The sequence below is a fragment of the Talpa occidentalis genome, unplaced genomic scaffold (assembly GCF_014898055.3).
Source record: "Talpa occidentalis isolate TD23 unplaced genomic scaffold, MPIMG_talOcc4v2.1 talOcc4.8, whole genome shotgun sequence".
Taxonomy (NCBI): Eukaryota; Metazoa; Chordata; class Mammalia; order Eulipotyphla; family Talpidae; genus Talpa; species Talpa occidentalis.
In genome coordinates this window covers 3189544-3217164 of record NW_023605194.1, presented here as the reverse complement: position 1 = coordinate 3217164, position 27621 = coordinate 3189544, and the positions used below count along the sequence as shown (strand labels likewise).

At 51.2% G+C, this 27621-nt stretch overlaps 2 protein-coding genes across 2 annotated transcripts in view; one reads left to right on the top strand and one right to left on the bottom strand.

Annotated features, from left to right (window-relative positions):
* The window catches only part of FANK1 (fibronectin type III and ankyrin repeat domains 1), a 56415-nt gene extending 52802 nt beyond the window's left edge, over positions 1-3613 (top strand). Inside the window, exons 7-11 of the mRNA XM_037496299.2 lie at positions 58-223; positions 2373-2516; positions 2909-2986; positions 3077-3121; positions 3240-3613. Of these exons, the coding sequence (XP_037352196.1) occupies positions 58-223; positions 2373-2516; positions 2909-2986; positions 3077-3121; positions 3240-3305 (499 nt within the window). The 3' untranslated portion in view covers positions 3306-3613. The remainder of the gene's footprint in view (positions 1-57; positions 224-2372; positions 2517-2908; positions 2987-3076; positions 3122-3239) is intronic.
* A 2682-nt stretch (positions 3614-6295) lies between these two features.
* Positions 6296-27621, bottom strand: part of ADAM12 (ADAM metallopeptidase domain 12) — a 251932-nt gene continuing 230606 nt past the window's right edge. The window contains exons 22-23 of the mRNA XM_037496121.2: positions 12704-12834; positions 6296-10865 (exon numbers count right to left, since the gene is read on the bottom strand). Coding sequence (XP_037352018.1) covers positions 10805-10865; positions 12704-12834 — 192 coding nt within the window. The 3' untranslated portion in view covers positions 6296-10804. The remainder of the gene's footprint in view (positions 10866-12703; positions 12835-27621) is intronic.

Here is a 27621-nt window from a genome sequence, read left to right as displayed (position 1 = left end):
GAGAGGGCCTGAGTCTGCAGACGGCCCTGATCGCCCAGCGCCCCTGCTGTGTTGCAGTTTGATGCTGGCGTGCTACGCCGGCCACCTGGACGTGGTGAAGTACCTCCGCTGCCACGGCGCCTCCTGGGAGACGCGCGACCTGGGCGGCTGCACGGCTCTGCACTGGGCTGCGGACGGGGGCCACTGCAATGTGATCGAGTGGATGATCCAGGACGGCTGTGAGGTAGGGTCCCCGGCCACGCTGCCTGCTGGGCCGGGAGGGCCTCCCGTGGGCACCTCCACAGGTGGCTTTGATTAGGTGAACTGAGTTGCTGGAGAACTTTCTGGGAATTCTCAGCATGGAGGTCCCCACAGCCTTGGGGAAAAAAGACCACTGGGCACTCCATGAGGCCGCAGACTGTCCCGGGGCCCATCTGGTCTGGGGAAACCACAGTGTTGACTGCTGGCTCCTGCTGTTTCTCCCACGGTGTCTCTTCTGCCCCACCCGCCCGCTGAATTCTGGGGGGCACCTACGCCAGGCGTTTTCTTGGGTGCCGCTCCTTGGCTTTGAGAATCCGATGCCTGATTCTCTTGGTTTGCTTTCAAGGTTGGTCATGATACCTTTCCAGAGCGTGAGTGGGCCGTGTCAGGGTTAGGGCACGTCGGTGCTTAGTGTCTCCACCTTGAAGCAGGCCCCTGCTCGTTTGTGATTCCACGTGACCAGAATGTGCACGTGAGACTCAGCAAAGAGAAGCAGAGTTGCTGGGACGTCTCTGAGTAACTGAGGATGGGCAGTAGCGTTCGCTCAGTTCTCGTAACGGCCGGTGACTTTGAAAACTTTAGCCCGAGGTGTCAAAGGAGCAAAACAAAAACGGAAGCCCTGGAAACAAGGCGTGACCGGCACGATGCTGCCGGCTTGTGCTCACAGGCGGTGCTGGGTGGCGAGCACGTAAATCCACGCCTGGGCGGCAGTCTCTCCTGGAACACGTCGGCAGATTCGTCCTGGTCTGTCTCTGAGGCGTGAGGCGGGAAAGCAAGGCCTAAGCGGGGGTCTCACCACCTGCTGCTGCTTCAGAGGGTGGAGCAAAGGGCCCCAGATGTGAACGTCTGTTAGGATAACGCCTATTTATTTTATGTCCTGTGTTCTTTGTTTTGAAGCTGTAAGGAGGTCAGGCGGGTGAGCCTTGGGCCTCGTGGTGGTCCGGGCCCCTGCCTTGTGTGGGGCAGCCACCCCCAGTCTGGTTTACGACGAGCTGCGCTCGTGCTGTGGAGTCCTTGAGGGCTGGGAAGGAGGCCCTTGCCGAAGGGGCGTGTTCTCCACCTGGACACGGGCCCTGGGCCTCTGGGAATGGGCTCTCGGGGCCTCGGGGACAAGCACACTCCCTCAGGGCGGTTTCCACCTTTCTCTCTCCCACTGGAGATACATGAATGTGCCACTGATGATTCACATGTGGCTGGCAGGTGGGGAGGGGAGGCTGCCCTGTGACGAGGCTCAGTCGGGAGAACCTTGCATGGCCGTCTGCAGGCTGGGATGCGTGTGCTGGATCTGGCTGCTTCTGCATTTGCTCTACCTCTGGGTCTCCCACCTAAAAGCCACAGGTGCTTTCAGTTAAAGGGCACAAGCATCTAAGTATCTATTAACAGGTTAGTCAAGAAAGGATTTAAAAGTGCTTCAAAGGCGGGCCTCCCCGGTGGCGCAGTGGTTGGGCGCTGGGTTGCCGGGCTGGCCACGGCCTCTGCGGCGCCGGTTCGTTCCCCGGCTGCTCCCTGGCCGCTGCGGGGGGGGGGGGTCCCGCGTGGTGCGTGGACCCCCCCTTGCCGCCCGCTGCTCCCCCAGCGGCGTGCCTCGGTCCTTCTGCCTGCTCTGCTCCCCGCTCTGGCTCGGGGTTCTCTCGCCCTCCCGCGCTTCTGACTGTGCCCAGTGCATGCATGGATAAACGAACGGACAGATAAATAAATAAATAAAAATACATGCCTCTTTGAGGAAAAAAAATAGATAAAACTTCCTATTTCCTAACCTTGATTAAAAAAAAAAAAGTGCTTCAAAGGCACTTTAAAGTAAATAGAGCAAACTTTAAAAAACTGGTGAGGTAAGTCAGACAAGAGAAAATAAGGCAGGCGCCCAGGAGTGATCATTTGCATTTTTTCTCATCGTTGAACCATTTGAACAGAACACAGAGATGTGGGGGGCCCCTGGGGCCTCTGCGCCCTGGCGGCGAGGCCAGCGCAGCTTCTCACTGTGTGTGAATGGCAGCTATCGGGGTCCCAGCTCCGGCCCAGCCCAGGGAGATGCCGTCTGCCCTCGGGCGCCCGCTGAGGATGCGCCTCCTGCAGGGCTGCGTGGCCTTGGAGCAGCAGGGCCGGGCTCAGGCAGGTTTCCTCTGGCATCACAGGTGGACGTGGTGGACACGGGCTCGGGATGGACCCCGCTCATGAGAGTCTCCGCTGTCTCGGGAAACCAGCGGGTGGCCTCGCTGCTGATTGAGGCTGGAGCCGACGTGAACATGAGGGACAAGGACGGGAAGACGCCCCTGATGGTGAGTCCTCCGTCCCAGAGCCGCCAGGCCTTCTGCGTGGTGCAGCCAGAGCTGCTTCCCGGCCGGCTTGCAAAGGCCTGGCAGTGCCCTGTCATGGTTCTTTGTCTGTGGACAGCGATCCCTTTCCAGACCCCCAATTCCAGTGCCAGGTCCCTGTAGGACAGCACAGGCCTGTTAAAGCAGCTCTGCCCGCAAGCCGGAGGGCCTGGCCTGCCGTGTGCTCGTGTGGAGAAGGCAGCTCGGTGTGCGTCTCCGCGAGGCTGTCCTCCCTGCAGAGCGAGAGCCGCACTTCCAGCGCCGTGGCAGACCGAGGCCCAGGCAGCCCCGCCCGCTGCTGCTGGCACCGGCGCGCCCCTGCGGGCAGCTCACTGAGCCCCGACTCTCGTGTTCAGGTGGCTGTCTTGAATAACCACGAAGAGTTAGTCCAGTTACTTCTTGAGAAGGGGGCAGACGCAAGTATAAAGAATGAGGTAAAGAAGCCAGTCTCTCTCTGAGGTGCTCCCCTGGAGGGGAAGAAAGAACACACGGAAGATAACAAAGCTCCTTGTTTTCTCTTCCAGTTCGGCAAAGGTGTCCTCGAAATGGCCAGAGTCTTTGACAGACAGGTTGGAATGGTCTTTCCGCCTCTCAAGGCTGATTTACACTACTTAAAAGATGAAAACAAAAGAACACCACAAACACCCCAAACCTTGGATCCCAGTCACGTGTTTTTTGTTTACCTAGAATGTGATCTCCTTGCTGGAAGAAAGGAACAAGAAGCAAATGCCCGAGAAGTCTCTGGTCCGCTGACCGCCGTCCGCTGGTCTCCGAAGGCCCAGGGCCACAGGGCAGGGCCTGGCTGTCGAAGCAGAGAGATGCGGCTGCAGCCCAGGGGGCTATCGCCGGATTATTTATGTAGTCGAAGATTGACAGTGACTTTTGTAACCTACAGATCTACAACTGCTCCCATTTTGAAATACATCGTTTTACCTAAGTGCCACCGTGTCCTCACTGGGGCCATGGAACGTGCGTGTTTTCCTACACTTGTGTCTTTTGAGCTAGACATGAAATGAAGCATTTATGCACCAGAGCTGCTCGCACACAGGTCTCTTCCTTCTTCCCCGACCCCTGGCTGTCCCCCTTGTGTGTTCTCAGTTCCATCCTCCCTGCTCCAGGCTGTGCTGGGCTCCCTCCTGGGTGAACATCCTCCTGAAAGCCCAGGAGGCCAGGTGAAATGTTTTCTTCTCAACTGTTGGCCTCCTATGTAAGCACAAAATCGGTATTTCAGGACTCCCATTCTGCTCGATGCGGGGGTTGAGGGTCAGTCTCTCCTGGACAGACAGGTCTGAGCAGGTGTCTGTAGCTCTGTACCCTGACAGTGGAACCACCGGCTGACATTGCCCAGGGCGGTGCACTGAGTGTTGTCTTGACAGCAGAAAGGTTTTGATGATCGCATGGTTCGGAGTCAAGGAAACAAATGCAACTAGGCCTGCTGACAGGCTAGTCACAGCGTGGGGCACGCCGATTCAGCAGGAACACGGAAAAGCCAGCAAAGGAGTGAGCGAGGAGACCACGTGCGTTGTGTCTCCACCAGACACAAGCTGGGTAACTCGGCCCCAGGAGAGCACCTGCAAAGGTCTGCGTTGGAGCGGGGTTTTCTCGTGGGGGAAAGACCACTGGAAGCTTTGGGAGAAAGGCCCAGAGAGAAAGCACACACTTTTGTCGGTGTTGGCTGTTCTCAGCTTATCCCATGCAATGGATAGACAATCTACTGCAGGAGGTGGATTCGTGGGTCATAGTCCCTTAGCTGTTTTGTTAATGCTTCACTTTGTGAACAAATGCATGATCCTTTAAATTGGATAGATTAGGTTGCTTAAATCTCTCTCAAAATCAGATCGGAGTCACACAGTTCTAAAGCTCTACTTGAACTTGTGATCAAGGTTGACGCCCGCCTTCATTTCATTTCTCCCGTCTCTGCAGACAGCACTCACTAGCCCGCAGAGGCTGAGCTCAAACCCCCGATGACATCAAACTTGGAGACATCCTCCTGTCCTCGGAAGCCATGGCCATGCGCGGGAGCGGACTCTTCGGTTAATGGCACGTGAGTGGAGATGACTCCTCCCTCTCAGCAGAGGTTTTAAGAGTCTCCCTGCCTCAGTGGTGACCACTGGCCCAGGGCCCTGAGACAAGGGCCAAAGCTGTCTAGGATGTGAGGAAGAAATGATCTTTAATGTTGGAAGCCACTGAAACTTAAGAGTGGCTTGTTACTGCTGTGTGACAGCCACAGTGACAGCCCCTAAGGCCCGATCATGTATCTGTGTTTACTTTTTCACAGATGATGCCACCATCTTCCAGCTCCTGTTGTTTGCATCTTGTTTTATTCGAAGTTTTAGTCTCAGGAGAGGGTTTATATGGAATGTTATCAGATGCCCTTTCAGCGTCTATGGTAATTGGATTATGGCCTTCCCTTATGACCTATCGGTTTGGTGGCCGACATACAGCTTTCTTATATTGAATTATCCTTGTATTCCTGAGATGACCTTACCAGGCAAGTGGGCAGAAGGATGCTGTGTGCTCAACATGCTCCCTGTACTTACGTTTCATATGCGCTTTCCTTAATGAGATCAGATGGTGGATTATCTTGTGTTTCAATTTTCCCAAAGCAGCAGCTCATGGTTTTATTCTATTTTTTATGGTTAAAAGTTTTTTATTTGTACAAATTCATTCCTGCTATTCCCCCCCCCCCAGGTTTGTTTTTTGTATTATGTAGTTTTTATGGTGGATAGTAAATTCACTGATTTTCATCTTTGTTAATATGTGCGTTAGGGCTACAAACTTTCCTCTCAGCACAGCCTTATTTGTATTTCCCACAGGAGGTTTTCTAAATGTTCCCATTGAAAAGATTTAATTGGGATCTTTTTAAAACATAAACTTGTAGGTGTCAACTCAAACCTTCCCAACTGGGATCATCAAGTAGAAGGTAGGAGGGATGGATTTTCACAAGTGTCCCAGGTGAGTTCTTAGAGTTAAGGGGGATGAGAAACAGGTGTGTGTGTCATCACGTGTGCTATGACACATGTTTTGTTATTTGCTAGATAATCTGATTTGTCTTTGACTCCAGAACCACGACATTTTTGGGGGCCCTAGAATTGTTTTGCTCTTTTCAGTGCATTATACTTTTGAGAATTTGTGCCATCTGGAATTTGTTTGCTTCATTTTAATTATATATACCTAGATTTATATTTTTATGTTTACACATTATATATTAAAATGTTATATATTATGTGTACATGGGAACATAATTTTCTGGAGGCACTTTGAAAGAAGGCACATTCTGTATTTCTGGAGTGTCCCATTTGCTATATATCAATTTGATCAACAATATTCATGGTGTTTGTACATATTTGGTATGTATTTGTTTTGTCATTGGTGGAGAGTGGTAAGAAGAAAACCCCTTGTTACCATTCTGTGTATCTATCTTACTTGGTAGGGCATTCATTCTTTACGTATGTAGTGGGTGCGATTTAAAAATTTTCGATATCAATTACGCTTAGATTTTCATTCTGGTTAAGTCCGATATAAATGTTTTAACCTGCTTGCTTTTAAAATTTATTTTTTTGGTAAACAAGGTAAGTTTGAAATTTATTCTGATAAGTTATGTATTCATATTGTTCCATAAAACTGTTCCTCTCTCCCCCTCCCGCAACCCTCCCCCCTGCCATGCATGTGCAGAATCATCTTCTTCCCTTCTTGGCCGGTTACTGGATGCCTCCCCTGAACCCACCCCCACCGCCCACCATTCTTCTTAGCTCTTCTGTTATTCCAGACTTTCCATGTGCATCTACATGAGGCCCAGGATACATTTTTCTATAGCAGGAGTCCTCCCCCTTAATTGGTAACATCCCTAGCAATGAACGAGACACATCTTTACCTGTATACCATTTATTGGCTATAATATGCTTAATGAATTTTTCCATGGAAATAGCAGGTTGCATTTACCTGAAGAACCCCAATGCGTGTACAAAAGTGACAGACTGTAACATAACAAGGTACGTGGAAAAAATGAGCAAACCAAAGCATTATAAATGAATGAAGCACTATAAAATTAATGTACTGGTGTAGTAGCTACAACTGTACTGTGCTAAATCGCCCGTAGCCAGGTTTTAGAGTCACACGCACACATCCCAACAACGGACCTGATGGGAGGTAAGGAGAACTCAGCACCTGGCCCGGCCTCGCGCTCGTGAGGGCTTTTGTCTTTCTGGTTTCCTTTACTCTCCCTACCTAAGTACCTGCTCGCAGGCCGTGAACATAAACGTCATGGCACTTCTTTATAAAACTAAAATGATCACCTGATATCTAGTATCTTGTTTGGATTAAAATGTGCACAATTAAGAACTAAACAATTATGGGAGATGCACAGGGAACGTGCAAGATGTTTCTGGAAGATGATGGGGAAAACCAGGGTAGGTTACAGAGAATTCAATCTGAAAGGTCCTAATCGCATTGAGAACCACTTTGTGTTAAATTTTCTGGCTCAACAGTCATCCCAGGCTCTCACAACAACCTCACACGCAGCGTTTCTTCTCATCTTTCCCATAAGGAACAAGCTCTAAGTGGCTGGACTCTGAGCTGTCCTTGTCCTGAAGGTGAAGAGGGGATTTCCTTCATGAAAGGTAGGGACACTGCACACCCCACCTACAGGGAGGGGGGTGGCTTCTGGGAGATTCCTTACTGCACAGAAGTGGTTCTCAGCCTGGGGCTCGTGAATCTCTTAGTATGTTTTTTAAGCAGGATGAGTTTTCAAAAAGGTTTAAGAGATAGCTGTCACTAGGAGCTTTGGAGGGAATCATGATTATAGATGCAAAATGAACTGATGTCCTAAGGCAACTTCCCTTCCTGAGATGGGAGGTCCCTGTGGGTGGGTGACTCTGCAGGGGTTTGCGACTGCTGGGCTGCTCTACCCTGCAGCCCTGGGAAGGCTGGGCGTCTGCCTGTGGGTGGAGCAGCTGCAGCAATGCCGGCTTTGGCTGGGAAGGCAGAGATCTGAGATCGGTGTGGGTTCGGCCTGGGGCTAGGGCATGCATGAGTGACACAGGGAAGCAGACGGATCTACTTAGCCAGGTCTCCCTGTGTCCCGATGAACCTGGGCCTGCTCAGTTCTGGGGAGTAACTGGCTCCTCCAGGGAGCAGGCTTCCAGCATGGCCTCTGTGGTGGCAGGAGAAAAAGAAGGGGCCTTCCAGCACTCACAGTGTATGCCCTCCCCAGGCTGAGTCCTCGAGGACGTAACCCCAGGAGGAAGGCCCGCAGAGGGTCGGCCCACGGACCGTGCAGCCCGGTCCACGGCGGCCGTGTGGTGTGGGTCTTGTTGGCTCAGCGTGCGTAGTAAACATGGGAGGGTGCTGGGCCTGCTGGCTGCCCGCACCAGGCTCTTTTTAGCACCATGGGAAGGTCACAGGCTCCTAAGAACAGATCAGAGTTCTAGCAGTTTTCCTTAGAGGGCCACATCCATGATCTGTATCAATTTGCCAGACAACCGTGGCCTGTGGTTCCGTGGGCCTGAGAATTCCTGATAAAGTCCGGGAGGCGTAAAACGTCGCTTCTGAGGCTCGTCAGCAGCATTTACTCTCATGCCAGCGAATTTGTTGCTTTTGTGGTTTTTGTGTTGTCCCCCCCACACGGCTAGCCGGGGCAGCTGGCTGGGATAGGCGGTCCGCGAGCACGTTGAGAGATGGACAATGTTAGCCTGTTTCTCTCGCTGCTACACGTCTGATCCCACGTGTTAGAGAAACAAGCTATTATCAAACATTTCAGGAGATAAACTTGTAAATAGAATGCCTGGAGGATGAGGCGTCTTACTTCCCAGGAAAGTGAGCTCAACACCTGCAAGCTACAATGAGACCAAGAAAGAAGAGGCCCCGGGCCGGCCTGTGGCTTTCCCGGTGAGTGAGGCCTGAGGAGCTCAGGTCAGCTCCTCGTGTTTTCATGTCTCTACAGTTTTAAAAAAGTATTAAAAATAGACCGTCTTTGAAATATAAGTATTGACCTTTGTTTCCATCATCTATGAAGCTATAAAAATGGGGTAACACCTCCCCACAGAAAAATCTGGCTACTGATTCCTTTCCTAAGTTATGTTAAAATGGAAGTTATTGCAGAATATGCTTCATTTCGTAAATATTACATCTTGGAAGTATTGCTCCTTTGATAATACTCTCCGTGTAGCATGAGGGAATATTAGCTTTAAATATGCTCTTATCTAGAAAGAAATTGCCTGGCTCTATAAAAGCAGTGAGTCCTGCAGGGATAAGAAGGTGTCATCAGCCGCAAACCCTCAGTGGCCACTGGTGACATGCGATCCCAGTGTTAACCTCCATAACACCGTACTCTTCCCGGGCCTCTGAGAGAGCTAGTGTTCCCATTCTACAGACAGACCCCAAAGAACTCTGTTCACATCTTCTTACCGTAGGGGGAGGGCTAAAATGCCAGATCTGAGCATTTGGCATCTAGCAAGACAATACCCACTTAATGCACCATAAAAAAATTCTGTAAACTTTTTTCAATAGCATGTGTTTTGGCCCCAATACGATGATCCCACATGATCTCCGTGACGGTCTTTCTGCATGCACTCGGCAGCGGTAATGCTTTCCAGCCTGGCTTACATCTTTGAGACGTGACTAGCTGCCTAACAAGCCGATGCGGGCTCTGAGACATGGAACGTGTTTACGCGGGTTCCCCTCTGTCTGTGTGTGTGATGTGGATGGGCCACAACCGGGAGTCCTCTGTTGCCTAGATACGGTGGGGAGTCAACTGCAGTCTTATTTTCTGGAAGGCAAGCTGAGATTCCTGGTATGTTTTCGCTCTGCTCCAAGGCATAGGCAAACCACTGAAATAAACCCCAATGAAATCTTTGCCCTGAAACACCCTGGCTGAATTATGGAGTTACCTTTTGAGGTGAAAACTAGTCATGGATGACCCCACTAGAAGCAATGCACTGTGGCATTTTACCTTGTCTATTTTTTAGAATATTCTTGCCATTAAATGCGGGCATCTTCGAGATCTTGTGAAAACAGCTCCCCAGCCAGACAGTGGAAGAGAAAGAGGTTGAAGGCACTGCCGAGCCTGCAGCTCGAGGATCAGGAAACTGACTTCCTTATCACATTCCGGCAGGGGCCCAACAGGCAGGCCACACAAGTTTAAGGACTAGATGGTGAGGGACTTGATGCTAAAACACCTTTTAAAGCTTCTTGCGGCGAAGCTGGGAAGAGAACTTACTAGCACCTTCTGCTCCTTGTCCAGCCTGCACTCACAAGCACTGCAGGCCGAGCCAGGGCCGGCGAGCAAGGGGACGGCTTGATGTTTCCTGAGCTGCCCTTGCAGTGAGAGGGGTTTATCTATGGAGCCAATTCTCTGCATCTGGCGACTTGGTCACATCCCATGGGCAACCTAATACACAATCATCGGATTAAGCTGTGGAGATGAGGGGTGATTTCCTTGGCTCTGAACAGCTCGGGGCAATGGCCTTCCTGGAGAGACCCCGCCTTGCCCATTCTAAGTGGTGTGCCCGCACCAGCGTGCCCCTCCATAAAGGGCAGCCGGGAAAAGAAGTTCTGGGTGTTTCTGTAAAGCCCCTTTTTGCCTGCTCCCCAAATGTGCTCAGGGTCAGTGAGCTCAAGGTCAAGTTTCTGCCTGGAAATTCCTTGATACAACCCAGGTCCTCTCCGGGACTTCCTGGCTGGAAACCAGACCTTCCCTGTGACCTTGGAGCTTCAAGGCATAGCAGGTGGGCTTGCCTGTCGGCCGTGGGTCTCCCTGAAAGCCAAGCACAGCCTGACCCTGAAGCCCCTGGCTCTGGTATGAGGTGAGGGGTTCCAGACCATCACTTAAGGCTCTACCTGGGGTGTCTTGAGCTGTGTCTGACACCAGAACCACAGCCGTGGGTTAAATAAAGCCTCGATCAGAACGTAAACATCCCGTCCAGAATCCCATAAAGCACATTTCAAGTTCATTAAACAAGTTCACTAAATAAGCCTTCCTTCCGTGGAAAACTCAGTGATGGTGAAGATGCCCAGGACAGCGCCCCGCGCCCCGCGAGCATCCTGCATAAATTAGTAATTTACAAGTACCTGAGCACGTGGACAGAGCCGCAGCGCAGCGCCGCGGGGGCGGCAGGAGCTCCGAGTTCTCAAAGTAACGGTGTTTCAAACATTAAAAAAATTCTAAGAGTCGGTACAAAAAAGTAACTCCAACTGGCGCTGGAAGATAGTGCAAACTTGTGTCTCCACCGCTGAGCAGAGCCGCCGGCTGCTTCTCATTTCGCGCAGGTGGCGTGGGCGGACCTGGGCACTGGATGCGGGTGTTTCGGAGCAGGCCTGCGTGTGGGCCGTGGAGAGAGGAAGACGCAACAGCCGTTAGAGGCCCGAGAGCGACGCCTGCACTCGCAGACCTCAGGGGTTGGTGCTCGCCCTGCTCTCTGATGTGCTTCCAGAACCCCACCCCACCGCCCCCTGCCTGGAGCTGCAGGTCGCATGGGGGCCTGCTCCTGGGGGCAGGATGTCCTGTGGTCTGGCAGAGGACCCCTAGGGGAGCCCTTCTCAGAGCTACCCCTCGCCCACCACAGACGTAATTGAGTTTCCAGTCATGAAAAAAGTAAAACAGGGATGCCATGCATTCCGCTACTGTTATTTAACCTTGTCCCTCCGGAGTGCTTGCATGTCAGCATGCGCCCCACTGAGTTACGAATGGGGTCACTGACATTTCCTGGGTGCTGTGTCTAAAATCCAGTGTTTTCCTGCCCTCACAGCTTATCTCACATGTCACAAGGCACCTGCACTGTGTGACTGTGCGGTTCTGGGGCGCAAAGCCGCCATGCGGGATCCCTCAAAAATGAACATGCAGAGTCATCCTTCCCTCGCGGGACAAGACCCATGTCGGCTGGCACCTGTGGAAGCAGCTACCAGAGGTGAGACGGGCGCCTGCTCGCACCGAGGAGCGGCTCCCCCCTCACACCCCTTCACACTCTGTGCAGGAGTGGCTCTTGTTTGCTCCGTGAGGGAAACTTCCAGACCAGTGCACACGCCACCTCGAGACAGTTAGGGTGTGGTGCTGCTTTTCCCCTATTTACGCAGCTGGGAAATGAAACCATTATCCGACCCTTTGGCCGGCTTTATCTCTGAGACTTCTTGGGCCCCAGTTTCACAGACTGACCATTTCCCCCTAGAGTTGTGGTGAGATCACAGGTGTGTGGCCCCCTTTGCAGAAGCTGAGTTAGTGACCCAGGGGCTGGCTCTTGCCACCCCTTTGCCTCTGATGAGCTTAAGGAGCCAGCCTCCTGCCGCGGGAAGCACTGGCTACAGGTTTAGCCCCCGGCGGGGGAGAAGAGGGGGCAGTGGTAGCCTTTGCAGACTCCCACGGTGTAACTGGTCCGTGGCCACCAAGATCCCAGCAGAAATGACAGAGGTGTGAGCGCCAGGAGTGTGGCCAGTAGTGCAACTGTGCTCACACCCGGGACTGAGCAGTCTGGAGCATTTACCTTTGTTTTCAACTGAGCCGACCTGATTGCAAGTTTTTATTCCTTCGAACAGTAGGTAGGTCTTACCCCCTCGCCGGTGAGGTTCCTGGGCGCGCAGCCACCCCCGCAAGCCCCTGTGAGCGGGCTCTCACCCAGCTCTTGGTGTGCAAGTCTGCAGAAGTCAGGGTGTAGGGCTCCGCCTGCCGCCTCTTCCATGGGAGGGTGCAGAGGTGACTCGGCTGGAGAGGCCTTCCCCGGCGACAAGAATCGCCTTTTAAGCAAAGGTCGGGGTGCCTGGGGCTCCCTCTGCCTGGCCACTGACTCTCATCCTCCTCTGGTCTCCTCCACTGCCCCCCCGGCCTCACCTCACGTCTCGGGGCCCAGGGGCCGGGCAGCGTCACAGATCAGAGGGAGGTTTCTGGAGCCACAGGCCCAGCCTTCCCCACACCCCCACCCAGGTCTGCCGGATCTGTTGGGGACGGTGGGGCCGTGGCGAAGAGCTCTGTGGTGACACCTGGTTATCCCCACACCTGCCCTCTCCTCCCAGGTGGTTCCCAGGTGTGGGGTCACGGCCTAGCCCACTACCCACCTCCCCTCCCCGCTGCCAAAACCCCGGACTGGTCTCAAAAGCCTGGCTCAGCGAGACTGGCCCGGGACAGTTCAGGGGAGGAGGGACAGACGAGGCCGCATCAGACCAACCTGCTGGGCGCCAGGCGGAGGCTGGACTCGGGCCGGCCCAGGGTCCTGGCTGCGGTGCTGGCCGGCCGGGCCGTCTTGCTCAAAGGGTCTGCAGGCAGAGGCTTCTGAGGAGGGTTTGGCTTACGAGTTCCCTGCAAAAACCCACAAGACTAGGCGTCATTCCCCGTCTTGGCGAACGGGGCCCACACCCAGTGACCCCATGAGCCCCGAGTTCTCTGCCCAGGGGACACGGCCTCCCTCCTGGAGCTGACATTCTGAGTCTGGGGGGAGCTGGGGCCACCTTTGGTAATCTCGCCACAATCATCTGGAGCGGCCTAGGGGTGCCCGCCCAGAGAGCCAGCCCCGCTCTGCCTTGAGGGTCTTTCAGCTCAGAGAGGCTGAAGATGAGAAGGTGGTGGAAGGGGAGGAAATGCAGTCATCGCTTCCCCTCTGCCAGCGTCTACGGCAGACGCGTTCACCGGGGGTGACTGGGTGAGGAGGGGCGTCCTCTGCTCGTCACTGCGGGGTCCCTTCCCCCGCGTGGGCCGTGATTGCTCACTGAAGGGCCCTGAGGCACTGGGAGATGCCCAGAAGGAAGAGCCAGGACTCAGCGGTCTGGGGGCAGGAGAGCCCCACGGGGACTCAGGAGGCGGGGGTGGGGCAGCGGTCGGGCGAGCGGGGATGCTCTGTTTGGGGTTTGAGCCGAAGACCGACATTTTTGAACTCGGGCTTGTCATGTTGTTAGGGGGAAAAGGCAGTCCCAAAGCAAATTCCATACAGGCTTTGTGGACTCCACCCCCACCCCAGGTCAAAGCCAAAGACACTGGGAACTCCAAATCCCATCACCACCCAAGGGAAGGTGGCTGGGACCTGAGGGTGGGGTTAAGCAGCCAGGTGGATACAAAAGGCAGACACGTGGGCTTTGGGGGCTCTCTCTCCATTTTGGGACCCTCGGCCAGCTCGCGGCGTCCGTCTAGCTCTGAGAGTGACTTTGGGGTTTCCAGGTCGTCGGATCGGGTAGGACGCATTAAAGACTTTATTTCCCTATTTTCTCCCCGAGTTGTACATTTTCCTTATTTCTTTTTCTCTTGTAAATAAACCTTTTATTAACCCTTTTGCGTGTGTCTGTAGTAGAGTATTCATAAGTCCCTTTAAAGCGCGCGGGTGAGGACCCACAGCCAGGAACCCATTTAATATCGGGGTTGCTCTATAACAATGTGACCTCTCTAGACCCAGCTTTCCCCCCGCAAGTGTGCGGAAACAAGGCCAATCTCAGAGCACTGGCAGCCAAACCAAGTAAAATAACCGTAGGAAGCTCCCAGAACAGAGATATCAGCATTTAATAACATCAGCATTTCCTTAGCCACAGAGTTTACAATGCTGAATGGAAACATGAGCGAAACAGCAGAAGCGTCTAGAGCAGTAAAACCAGGATGGATGTGCAGGGCCCCTGAGGCCGGCTGCCCCCAAGCGGGGGGCTTGGCTGGCCGGCTGGCCAGTGAGTGTGGCCAGTGCCCCCGGGGAGAACAGCCCTCAGGAGGCTCACAAATGCACGGACGCAGGCTGGAGCCTGTCCTAGGGGGGTGAGTGGGGACAAGTCACTCCAGAAAGTAAGGATTCTGTTCACCACCTGGGATTCGGGAACACGTGGGGGGACCCTAACATGTGAGTCCAGCATCTCACAGTCCTCAGCCCCCTGAAAAGGCATATCCGCAGCCATCAGAGCTGGGCTGAGAGGACGCCACCGTCCAACGGCCCAAAGTTGCTGCCCAGGACTGTGAGAACCACAGCTGCATGGGAACCGGGCTGGGAGGCGAGGCCAGCGGGGCAGGAAGGAGCCGCTGAGCAGGTCCCACTGAAAGGTGGTGGTTCTGGCCCTGCTCGCCGGATGGCACCAGCAGCTGCGACCTCGACCTCGCAGGCCCCTGGTCTGGCAGCAGGGCCGGAGCCTCAGCCCACGGAAGCCTCAGCTCAGGCTCCCGCCCACAGGCCCGTGCGCACACCTGAGGCACCTTCCTCTGGGCTCCCAGGCAGGTAAGATCACCTGTAAGTCCTTTACCCGAGCAAAGCTCTTCAAACACGGTCAGTGATTGCTGCCCATGGACTTTGCCAGCCAGAACACCACAACACTGCCAGGAGCCAGGGGTCCTCTCCCATGCTCTGGCTGTACATCAGGCTCCATGTCTCACAGGGCGGCAGAAAACCGTGAGCAGGATGTTAGAGGGAAATGTAAGAGTGAAGACACCCTCCATAAAATTGAAAAACTATGAGGATTAAATCATTTACTACTAGATGATTCTAGTCTTGTTGCTAAATATGAATAAGTATCTAGTCCTGGCAATAAAGATAATGTCCAGTTTTTATTGTAATGCCCTAGAAAAAGCGAGATATATGTCACCGTGTGTCACAATATATTTGGATTTACTGTGGACACTCGGGAGGTAATTGGCCTGGCCATTCATTCAGGTTTGCCTGGGACATTCCCAAGTTACGTTTATGGCAATGTTTAATTATTCATCCCCCTCGGCCGTGTCCCGGAGAGGATAAATGATGTGGTCACGTGGTGATAATAGGCTCCCAAAGTTGAAATGCTGATGGAAATTCTGACTTCAAACCTGGGGACTAGCTGAGGCAACACCCTGACTCCCTTTTGCCTACGACATGGTTCTGATGGTGGCGTGGACAGATGCCACTCGCCGGTCTGCCTCGGCCCCACGCTGGCTTCCCACCAGGCCCAGCTGGGCCCAGGAGGCCGTGGAGGCAGCAAGTGAGTCCAGGTGATGCGTCCCGATCCCTCAGTCTCCAGGTACGGGGCGAACGGTGGGGCTCAGAGGACGCTCGGGAAGAGACACCAGCTACGTGTGCTGTGGTCTGGGGGGAAGGGGTGACATTTTCACACTCCCATGAGCTTCTCTTGCTGCCTTGGCCAAACCGAATCTGGGCTACTCCTGAGCAGGCCGGTCGGGCCTGGCCACCAGGTTCGTCTGAGTGGAGGCGGGTGGCTCGGTACGCGGTCCTTCAGACCCGCTTTCCTTTTAAACAGGGGAGTGAGGATTCAGACCCTCGTTTCTTTCCCTTTTCAAATTCTAGATCGTGGTGGGAAAAAAACAAGCTATGCTATAAAACGGTCCCATTTCTCATTTCTTCTGCTCATGTCCTACTAACAATAGCCACATATTTGAAATTTCTTAATCCAAAGACAGCCCTTTGTCTTGGCCATCAGGAAGAATTCTCAGCTCCTCTGCCAGATAAGAGCAGACGCACCCTCTTCCCCAGGGAGCCGGTGCAAGATGCTGGCACTGTCACAAGAGACGCAGCAGAGCTCACGGGGCGCAGGGAAGAGGCCGCTCTCCAGCCATGCTCCCCTCCTCCACACCGCCCCCACCCCCCAACCACGGCCGCTTAACGGGTCAACGAGAAAATCGAAGGTGCAATAAAAGATTCTTAAAGACAAATGCAAATGAAGACACTGCTTACCAGAACCTACGCTGTCTCATAGGTTGGAAATTTTATAGCAAGCAGGCCCACCCCAGCGACCAAGCAGCAGCATGGCCAAGCCTCTGAACTTGCCCCCCAACAAACTAGAGAAGCAATTCCGGCAGCCACGAGAAGGCAGGAAACAGTCAAAGTTAGAACAGAAATCAGATAGAGATCAAAAAGCCAGCCCCAAAGATCAATGAAACCAAGACAAATCTCTAATCAGACGCAAAAGGAGAAAACAGGTGAATAAAATGCTAAATGAAAGGCGATGTCACAGCAGACACTGCAGAAATACCAAGGATTATGAGTGTGACGAGCAGATACAGCCCAGGGCTGAATGAGGAGGAGGCAGAGACCTCGGGGGTCGGGCCTGAGACTATGAGGCGCACAGGAGCAAACCCCGGTCACGCTCCTGACACCTGAGAGACGAGAGCTGTTTGGGGACTCAGCCCCCGGCAAGGGCCCTGAGCAAGGACAGGCACCGGGGACGACGCCAAACCCAATGAATTCCGCACAGCCGAAGAAAGGATCAAATGGACAGACGGCCCATGGACGAGAGAGCTGCACACCTCGCACAAGTGACCTGAGAAATACCCAATTAAAAGACGGGCAGAGGCTCGGAATAGACGCTTCTCCACAGCAGACGCACAGATGCCGGCGCGGGACGGCCTCGCTCGCTCGGAAAAGCGAAGCAAAACAATGGGCGATCCCCTCGCCCCAGCGAGACCGGGAGAGAAGGGGCCTGGGTCCCTGTGGATCGGAACGTGAATCATGGGAAAGGGTCTGGATGATTCCTCAAATTAAGAAGGGAAAATCCCACAGGACCTCGCCGCCCCCACTAGTCTTTGCCCAAAGAAGGCAGAAGCTTTGCTCCAAAGAGAGGTGGCTCCGCGCTTTTCTCTCCAAATCTTAGAACCTCTCTCTGCAGGGGGGACTGAGCCGTCCACTGTGCTCCACGTCGTGATCGTGATCTACAAACGCCTCGTCCCGAGGATCCCACCTGGGAAGGGAGCCTGGTGGCAAGGTGGGAGGGCGGCTAATTGTTGGAATTTTTCATAATGTGCATAATTATTACAAAAGGGAGAGTGGAAACGTAAAACCCGGGCTTCTGGTTTTCTCACATATAATCTGTGTTCACAGGCGCAGAAATGAGTGGGGAGCAAAGACCCCTTTGGCCATTGTGGCCCCTGGAAGGGGCCTCCTGCCGTGTGTTCCGAGTGTGCTCCCGGAGGAGAGGTGCTCCCACATGGCACAGACGCCTCCGGCGTCCTCAGACGGGCCTGTCACGGGAATAACCCACGCGCGGCGTGGAACCACGGCTGAGCTCAAGTTTCTGGAAGCACCAGCAGGTGGCAGGGAGAGGTGACCAGGGGGCCAGGACCTTGCAGCTATTTTTTTAGATTTATAGGAGGAAGGGACTTGAATTTTTATTAATCCATGACTCATGGAGTGTGACGGCCGCGGAGGAACACTCGATACTGTGACAGGCCGGCTCTGTCCACAGCGCAGGATCCTGTCAGATCCTCGTATTTCCTCCATGCCCGCCTGTCGGGGAGGGGCCTGTGTGGAGCCTGGGGTGGCCAGGCGTGAGGGGGCTCCCCTGAGGCAGCAGGATGCGGGGAGCCTGGGGGAGGTGGGCTGGGGAGCACCCCAGCAGGTGGTGGCATCCCACGGGCAGGCCCAGGGGGTCCCGCCCAGCCCCTTCCTCAGGGAAGCCTTGTGAGGGGGGGCGTTTTCTAAAGCGCAGTCATCTAGGGTTTCCTCTGGCTTCTCTGGGAGTCATTTCCCATCAGAATTTCTTTTGGCCTCACATATTGGCATCTCCGACGAGCAGGGGCGAGGAGGTCGGCTCTCCAGGCCCCGGGTGCTGGTTTGAACGTCGGACACCCTCGCGGCCACGGAACGCAGGTCCTCAGCGTTCAGCGCCGACGGCTGCAGTCCAGCCTGGAGAAAGGGTCCACGAGTCTGGGCTCCCCCCACAGAGCAAGGGCCTGCACTGATCATGCTAGAGTCCTGGTAGAAATGGGCTGGTTTTGAACCCAACAAAGCATGTTGCTTCCCAGTAACTGCTGAGCCCACTGTCCCTCACCAGGTGTGTGTGTGTGTCTGGGGGAGGGGGTGGGCGGGAGGAGGCGGGGGGGAGTCTAGACCTTGAATTTGAAACCCCTGTATGTGTCCGATGCTCCCCTGCTGTCCTGCTCAGCCTGCAGAGACCACAAGTTTGCCCGGTTGGTCTTGTTTTTAAAACCGTGTCTTGTGTGTTCTCCAGACACAGGCAAGGTTCCGACTAGGAGGAACGCCCCGCCTACAGAAGGTGCCACCGCTCAGAAAATTCATAGAACCTTCTCCAGGGTCTGAGATGTAACTCTCCTGCTCGGTACCTCTTAGCAGCAGCTGAGTCCAGGGGAGATCAACTGAGACAAGAATGACTGGAGCTTAACAGTGTTGCAAGAAAAAAGATCCACAGGGCTGTTGTTACAGGCCGAAGACCAGACGGGACTGCCCTGCCCATCACTTTGCCTCCCTGGCCACTTGGCCAGGGTGGGGGCGGGTGAATGTTCTAGAACATGCTGTGCAGTTTTCTCCACCCCCCCCCCGCCCCCACCTCTGGCTACCTCACTAGACAAGGTCTTTCTGTGCCTTGACACAGCAGCACCCACCTCCCAGGCGCCTCTGCTCCTGCAAGCAGCTTAGGGCAGCAGGACCAGCCAAACAGGGGGTGCTCACCAAGTTTGAATTTTACAACCACTCAAAACACACCTAGAAGCTCCTTGTACCAAAAACAAACACCACAGCCACATAAGCAGAAACATGCATCACTTGGCTACAATGGCTGTTCACAGTTGGTGCCGGAACACTGGGTTGGCAAATATTCTCAGGGGCCTATTGTCTTTTTCAGGAGAGGACTTTATTCAGCAAAAAGTCAGCCTAAGAGATGGGTTCAGTTGTCCTTTTGGGCCTCCTATCATTCTACCGAAGAAACCAACAGAGCTGGAAAAACACTCTCAGCCGGTGGGTCCAGCCTGACAACTCTCTGGCAAGACAGCGTGGAGGGAAACTGCTGCTGAACTTCAGGAAACCAAGAGCTGAAAAACCCACACTCACAAATACCCCGACGCGGACTGAGCACATGACAGCACAGGTCAAACGCCAGCTCACACACGAGCCTTAAATCCAGACAAGTGCCGCGCGGCACCTTGACGGCTCCTCACTCGGCTGCCGCAGTGACCGGGGCCCCCTTAGACGCAGGGAGCCCGGGGGCTTGACAGCGGGAAACTGCACTTCGATCTGCCGAGCAGCCTCCTCCAGACAGGACCCTCTGTGAGCGATCTACTTCTTAGATGTGACATCGAACATGTTTTTATTTCAGCTTTAAATGAATTGAGTCAATTAATCGGAACAGACTGCGCAAGTATCCCAGGGGATGTGTCCGAGGCAGCTGACCGAACCCCGAGGGGGTTCATCCCCCTCCTTTCCTCCTCTCCTTCAGGAGTGAGGCACCCCCGGACAGGTAGGAGTAGCGCCTCGTGTCCTTGTGTTCCCGGCCTCTCCTGGGTCACGCTGACTGACCTCAGTAACTTGAGACTCTTGCAAGAGTGTAGGACACACCCTGCGCGCCCCAATCCCTCTCAGGATCCGGTGTTGTCTCCGTCAGGCTGCCCACTCCACCCCACCCTGGGCACAACCTCTCTGAGCGTCTCAGGCCCGACTGCAGGAACTTGTCCACCCCTGCTCATTTGGAGCTTTTCCAACCAACTCGGGACTCACAGGAAATTAGCACATTTGTTTCACAGGTTTGAGGATGTTGTAAGGGAACCAGCATGTAGAGAGGGAAAAGGTGAAACTTCTCCCAAACAAATGCCCAGAGTCAGGTGGCTTTACAAATTCTATCCAATTGTTAAAAAAGAAAGTATGCCTGTTGGGCCTCTGTGGTGGCACAGGGTGAAGTCTCAGCACTACGAGGGCTCTCAGCTGCCACTACGGCCTGAGTTCGATCCCCGGCCAGGGAGCTGACCCACATGGCACAGCAGACCTCTCCTGTCTCCCGCTGCTCCCCTCAGCGGTGGATTTCATCATTCTGCCTGTTCAGCTCCCTGCTCCGTCTCTGGTGAATCCTCTCCCTATCCCTCACCTCTGGCCTGTACCCCAGCTCTTGTATGCATACATAAAAATAAATCTTTTTTAAAAAAGTATGCCTGTTAAATTATTTCTCGAATTCCAAGAAGGAATGCTTCCTGTGCATTTTATGATAACATCACCATAATGCAAAAACCAGATAATGACAACACAAGAAAATCATAGACCAGTATTCCCTGATGGACACGGGCGCAGGAATCCTCAGCACAGTGCCGGCGACCCCAATCCAACAATATACCACAAAGATTACACATCAAGCAAGATTATCCCAAGGACATATGTAAAGGACATATGTAAATCAGTGTAACATATCATGCCAACAAAGGTAAGATAAAGATGATAGTATCAGTGGATGCTGAGAAAGCATGTGGTAAGATTCCGCACCCATTTATGAAGAAAACTGAACAAGATGGCAACAGCAGGCCCCCTACTCTCTCTAATGAAGGCCACATCTTTCAAACCACCAGCCAGTACAATCTAATACTGAAAGCTTTCTCCTTATAATCAGGAACGAGGCTGTCCACTACCACCACTTCTGTTTAATTTAGTGTTAGAGGTCTTAGCTGCACAATCAAAAACAGGGAAAAAAATAAGGAATCCAAGTTGGTAAAGAAGTGAAGCTGTTATAGAGCAGCCCCGATATTAAACCGTTTCCTGGCTGTGGGTCCTCACCCGCGCGCTTTAAAGGGACTTATGAATACTCTACTACAGACACACGCAAAAGGGTTAATAAAAGGTTTATTTACAAGAGAAAAAGAAATAAGGAAAATGTACAACTCAGGGAGAAAATAGGGAAATAAAGTCTTTTAATGCGTCCTACCCGATCCGACGACCTGGAAACCCAAAGTCACTCTCAGAGCTGGCCGGACGCTGCGAGCTGGCGGAGAGCCCAAAAATGGAGAGCCCCTCAAAGCCCACGTGTCTGCCTTTTGTATCCACCTGGCTGCTGAACCCCACCCTCAGGTCCCAGCCACCTTCCCTTTGGTGGTGATGGGATTTGGAGTTCCCAGTGTCTTTGGCTTTGACCTGGGGTGGGGGTGGAGTCCACAAAGCCTATATGGAATTTGCTTTGGGACATCCTTTTCCCCCTAACAAAACTATCACTCTTTACAGCTGGCGTGATGTTATATAGAGAAAACACTTCACAGATGCAGTGAAGTGGCAGGTTACGAAATCAGCATACAAAAGTCCATTTCATTTCCATATACAAACAATGAATGATTCAGAAAGAATCAAATTACAGAATTAACCTAACCTAACCTAACCTACCAAGGCAGCAAGGAAAACTCCAAGACATTGTTAAAGGATTTATATCCTGACATGAGGTAGAAGGACATTTCACACGTTGGGGGAGAATCTATAATCAAGATGACTTTTGCCTAAAGCAATATATAAATTTAATGCAACCCCCATCAAAATACCAACAATATTCTTTAAATAAGTTGAGGAAAAATTACTGAAATTTATTTGGAACTGTAAAAGCAATCCTAAAAACAAAAAGAGAAATGGAGGCCTCATGTTAATTGACTTTAAGCTACATTATAAAGCAACAGCAATTAAAACAATATGGGCTTGACATAAAAATAGACACATGCATCAGTGGAACAAAATTGAAAGCCCAGAAATAAATCCACACACGTATCAATACTTAATTTATGATACTGCAGCCATAAACACACAGTGGGAAAAGAGCATCTCTTTAGCAAATGGAGATGGGAAAACTGGACAGCCACATATAAGAATGAAGGTGGATCACTCTCTAAGTCCATGCACAGAAATAAATTCCAATGGATGAAAGATTTAGATGTAAGACCCACCAGAATAAAATGTATAGAAGAAAATATTGGTCCTCTGTTTCAGGACATCAATGAGAAAGATGTTTTTGGAGATTTGACTCAAAAGCAATAATAAAATATAAAAGCAAAAACAAATAATTGAGATTACCTCAAATAGTTTTTACATTGCACAAGAAAATATAAGTAGATTCAAAAGACACCCAACTGAATGGGAGAAAATATTTACACATTACACAACCAACCAGGGGTCACTAGCCAAGTATCTAAGAAACATACAATTCAATTAAAAAATCCAAACATTCCAATTAATAAGTGGGCAGCAGATCTGAACAGACAGGTCTCCAAAGAGGAGATGCAGAAGGCTAATAGATATAAGCCTTGTGAATGTTCAACATTGCTTTTAATAAGAGAGATACAGGTCAAAGCCACAATGAGATCCCATCTCACACCTGTTAGAATGGCACATGCTAAAAAGGCCCCCCAACAACAAGTGCTGGACAAGACGTGGAGAAAGAGGACCCCTACAACACTGTAGGTCAGGAATGTGAACGGGTGCAGTCATTTTGGAAAGCAATTTGTAATTACCCCCAAAAATAAAAAATGGAAATATCCAATGACTCGGCAGCCCCACTCTTGGGCATCTCTGTAAAGAACATGAAACCATCACTCAGAAAACTCTCTGCCCTGCGATGCTTACGGCAGCGCTGCATTCCATAGCTAGGCCAGGAAGCACCCTAAGTGCCGCTGACGGGGAACTGATCCAGACGACGTGGTCTAGCCAGACAGTGGAATACTCTTCAGCCATAATGAAAGCCAAAATGGTTCCACTTACAGCAAATTGGAAGGCGTTCAAGGAAATTCTATGCAGTAAATCAAGTCAAGCAAAGACAAATACTGGATGTTTTCGTAGGGGACATTTTGACAAAGGAAATATGTATAAAAATGAGGGGACGCTGATGAAGTGAGGTCTTTGAGGTTGGGAGGGAGAGGAAAGATGGGTGGACAAGGGGTTACAGAAAAGATACGATTACAGAAAATATGGACTTTGGGGGGGTACAAAGTTGGATGATTATTAACATGTTGTAATCAGAGAAAAACAAAATATTTTAAGATTAACCATCGCCAAGTGTCAGAGACCCAGCCACAGCCACGCCTGAACTTCTCCTATGCTTTAGTATTTTTTTTAACCTCCTCTTTCCCTGCCAGAGTCTGAGATGAACGCTGCCCCCAGCAACCAGGCCGGAGGGCTCCCCTAGTGTTTCTGAAGTGCTTGTGATATGCAAATGTGTGCCCATTTGTCTGCGCTCCCCACTGAAGTGCATGTCCCCAGGGGACAGGAGCGCAGGCAGGCAAGATCAGTGCCAGCCACAGGGAAGATACCCCGAGCCTCTGATCCGCGCCCACACACAGGGGCAGGCGATCCTGCCTCCAGGAGCCCTGGCTGTTTTCCTCACGTCACTAGCCTCTTCCCAGTTCCACCCTTTTTCTTTTCATGCTCAGCTTGTGGTTCAGGAGAACTTGGCCAGAGCCAGCTACGAGGTAGATGAATCCACTGATTTTCCTCCACGATAGCGAAGAGGATGAAAAGGGAGTGAAAGTGGCTGAGGAGTTAGGTTGAGAGGCTGAAATTCCCAGGGTCCTTCCACGGGGGCGGAAAGGGTCCCCTGGGGAGGTCTGTTTGTGGACAAGGGAAGGAGCTGATTCAACTGTCCTCCAGTGGGAAGAAAAAATTAAACAGAACGGTTGATGGGGAGAGGGAATGTCTTCTCCAGAGAGCTGAGGCGGCTTCCAGGTGCGAGGTGGGCAGCAGTGCAGTGCTCCGGACAGCGTCTTCCTGCGGGGCTGTTGAGCTGGCAAATGTGTGTGTGTGTGTGTGTGTGTGTCAGGCTGTGTGGGGCAAGGCAGGGGGACGCCAAAGCACAAAATTCCAGTGAATTCAACCCGTGCTGCAACGGAGAGCCCCGCAGGTATCCGCCACACCTGCACGGGATTACCCCGCAGTGCTCGCGCGCAGGTGGGAGGGGAGCGTGAGCTTTATCTGTATCCTCTGCCTCGAAAAAGCTCCCGAGAGACAGCAGCCTGCAGTGAGAGGTGCGGGTTTTTCAGTTACTAATGTTTAAAGGGTAACATTTCCTTGGCTTCCTGAAACAGAACCAAGGCCTCTTTAGGGTCTGCTTGAAAGGAAAATTTGAAGGTGTTTCTCCTGCCGGCATCCGCCAGGGTAGGAGAAAAAGAGCCAGCAGCAAGTCACGCATCTGCCCTCGGATCGCATGGTCTTTCGGAGACAGCCCCAGCTTGCCTTGGCTGAGTTCTTGGAGGAAGACGCCAGCCCGGGGAAGGGGCTTGTAGGTTCCGGGCTGGTGGAACGTTGCATGCAAAATATTGAGTACGGGCTTGCCTCGCTGCAAAGAAGTGGAGCATCCTCATTGGTATGATTTTGTGGGTTATTTTTCAGGACTGGAAACACTGGTATGTTACCATTAATTTATATGGACTAATTTTTAAGTGTTCTCTGGCCCCCCAAATAGTCCACCAAGTCATACCAAGTACGAACAGTCTACTTTCTGATAACAGGGGAAAGCTGCGTTGATGCATATTCTGAGGGTGCATAGATTTCATCAGCTTCTTAAGTCATCGGCCCAGGAAAGCTTAGCATGTGCTCACCACCTTCCTTCCACGTGTAATTGAAGGCGTTTTAGAAAAAAAAAGTAAAAGAACTGTCAACAGAATGAGTTCTCTGTGGATCTTAGCTGATACTGAAGTGGAAGAGAACTCTGCAATCATGAGAGGAAGGGAAAATTCACCAAAGAGAAGATGGATGCATTTAATATTCAAAACTGGAATTCTTTCTATACAAGAAAACTCATTAAAAAAGACAAATCAAGGGAAAGTGTATGAGTTGTGGAAAAGGGTAAATCTACTGGGAAATTCTTTATCTACTGGGAAAATACTCTCACAAATCAAGGAGAAAAAAACTAGGAAAAAAACAGGCAAAGAATAGAAAAGAGTTTAGAGAACAAATAGTTAACAGCAGCGGGAAGCTGGGCGCAAGCGAGGCTCCCACCAGCCCGTCTAGTCCTCGCTCAGTGACATCACATTAACAGCGAGACTGGGGGGCCATGGGGGGAGATTTTACAGCAGAGAGAAGATCTAGAAACCCAGGCTTTTTTTTTTTTTTTTTGACAGCCAATTTGCCAGCACACCACTGGTTAATAGACATGTAAAAAGTGGTTCAGTAATCACAGAAATGTAAAGAAATGAGTCTGCACAGGATGAAATAAGCACATTTTACTTGATTCCTCCTATACATTACAACAAGGAAAACTGGAGAAAATTCATAAAGCAACTTGTGATCAATTTTGAAAATTATGCTTGAGGGTTGAAAGCAATCACGACACTTCTGAAGTGATTTTCAATGTACCAAAAGGTAACACTTAGTGTCATAAAAGGAGGGAGATAAAGGAACCTAAGAGGCATAAAGTTTTTACATTCCACTTGCCATAAAATAGCGACACCATGACTCTGTGACAAATTGTGTACATATATTGTCATCTCCGGGAGCAGCCATGTTTCACTTAGATGATTTTGCCCCCAGAGGGCACCTGGCAGTGTTTGCAGACATGCTGCTGACATCCAGCTGAGGGAAGTCAGGCTGCTGCTAAGCCACCTGTGAGCCACGGGGCCATCCCCGCCCATAAATGTCATTGATGCCAAGGTTGAGAACACCTGCCCTAGAGCAACCACACACAAAACTACACAAGATGGACTAAAAAACAAACCACCACTATAGAAAAACCAACATGGAACACTAGAAAAATGTTCAACTCGTAGGAATTCAAAAGAGCAGCAAGCACAATTCTACAAAAATCAGGAACTAACAATACTGAAACAGTAGACTTAAATCTTAACATTGATTGCATTAAATATACGTGGTCTAAACAACTATTTATTAAAAGACACTGACGGCCAGAGTGTGTGAAAGAATCCACATAGCCCAGTCGTGTGCTGTCTATGGGAAATCCATTTCAAATGTTAGGACATAGGTTAAAAGTTAATGGTGGGGAAAGACACACCTTGCAGATGCTAATGACAACTCAAGTGGATACACGAATCTGAGATAAAGTACACCAGTGAAAAGGAACCAGCAGAGCTAAGGCGGGACGGTGCACAATAATACAAGGTCAATTCAAGAGAACACAGCACCCCTAATTGTGCGTCACAAACAGCAGCTCTTCAAAACACACGAAATGAAAGCTGATGGACCGAAAGGAGATACATTTTCAGAAGGAAACTACAACATCCCCCCTCAGGAATGGACAACACCACTAAACCGAAACAAACAAACAAACCAACCGATACTTTATGCCCCACATTGACAAAGTCCTGAAATGTCAGTGCTGCCGAGGTGGCGGATGCACTGTGATAATGTGGGGACATACACGGATGCGACATCCTGGAGAAATATTTATCCATCAGGAATCTTCAGTGGAGGAACCATTTTCAACCCATTATTTCCACTTTTAGGGATTCTCTTAAAAGAATCATTAACTGGTTCAAAATTAACATCTATGACTGTACCCAGTGCATGTATAAACAAAACAAACAAACAAATAAGTAAATAAAACATGCCTCTAAAAAAAAAAAAAACAAAATTAACATCTAGACCTTCATAGTGGAGTTATTTACCACCTCCAAGCAAAAATTAGTGATGCTTAAACACACCTGTTCATTGGCACATTCTTAAAACATTATTCTATGTCCACACACAATGATATTATTAAAATAACATCTTTAAGAATTTTTTTTAAACTTTTTTTTTTAAACATTTACTTATTTATTTATACAAGCACTGGGTACAGTCAGAAGCACGGGAGGGTGAGAGAATTCACCAGAGCCAGAGTAGGGGGCAGAGCAGCCGGCAATTGAACCGGCGCTGCAGAGGCTGCGGGCAGCTTCGCAACCCAGCGCTCAACCTCTGCGCCACCGGGGAGGCCCCATCTTTAAGAATTTTTAATGCTACTACAGTAAACAGGAATGCTTTTAAGGCCCCAAAAGACCAGCATATAAATCAACGCATGTAGAGAATAACTTATGTTAAAACAAACATATAACTATACTAAAAGTCATCAGAAGAAAATAAAACAATGATAGCAGTGAAAAAACCATCAGTGATTATCGCTGTGTTTTCATTCACATATTTTTACCCATCCCCAACTTGTGAAATGATATTGAGCTCGTTTTTATCCCTCAAGTGACTGTTTCATTGTCCAGCCCAGTTATTAATAGCGCCTGCGCCATTCCCAAGTGTCAGGGTAGACGTAAGTTGCATGGCCGACCCCGTCATTCTGGATCTAAAAAGATCTTTTATCCTTACTATCCACCAAGCCCCATACTGAAAGCTTTACGTTACCTCATTGTCCCCTACCCGGAGCTGGCTAATCTCCGTTTACAGAGGCATCAGAAGCTAAGCTGCTGGTGGGCCTCCCTGGTGGCACAAAAGGTTAAATCTCAGCACTATGAAGCTAC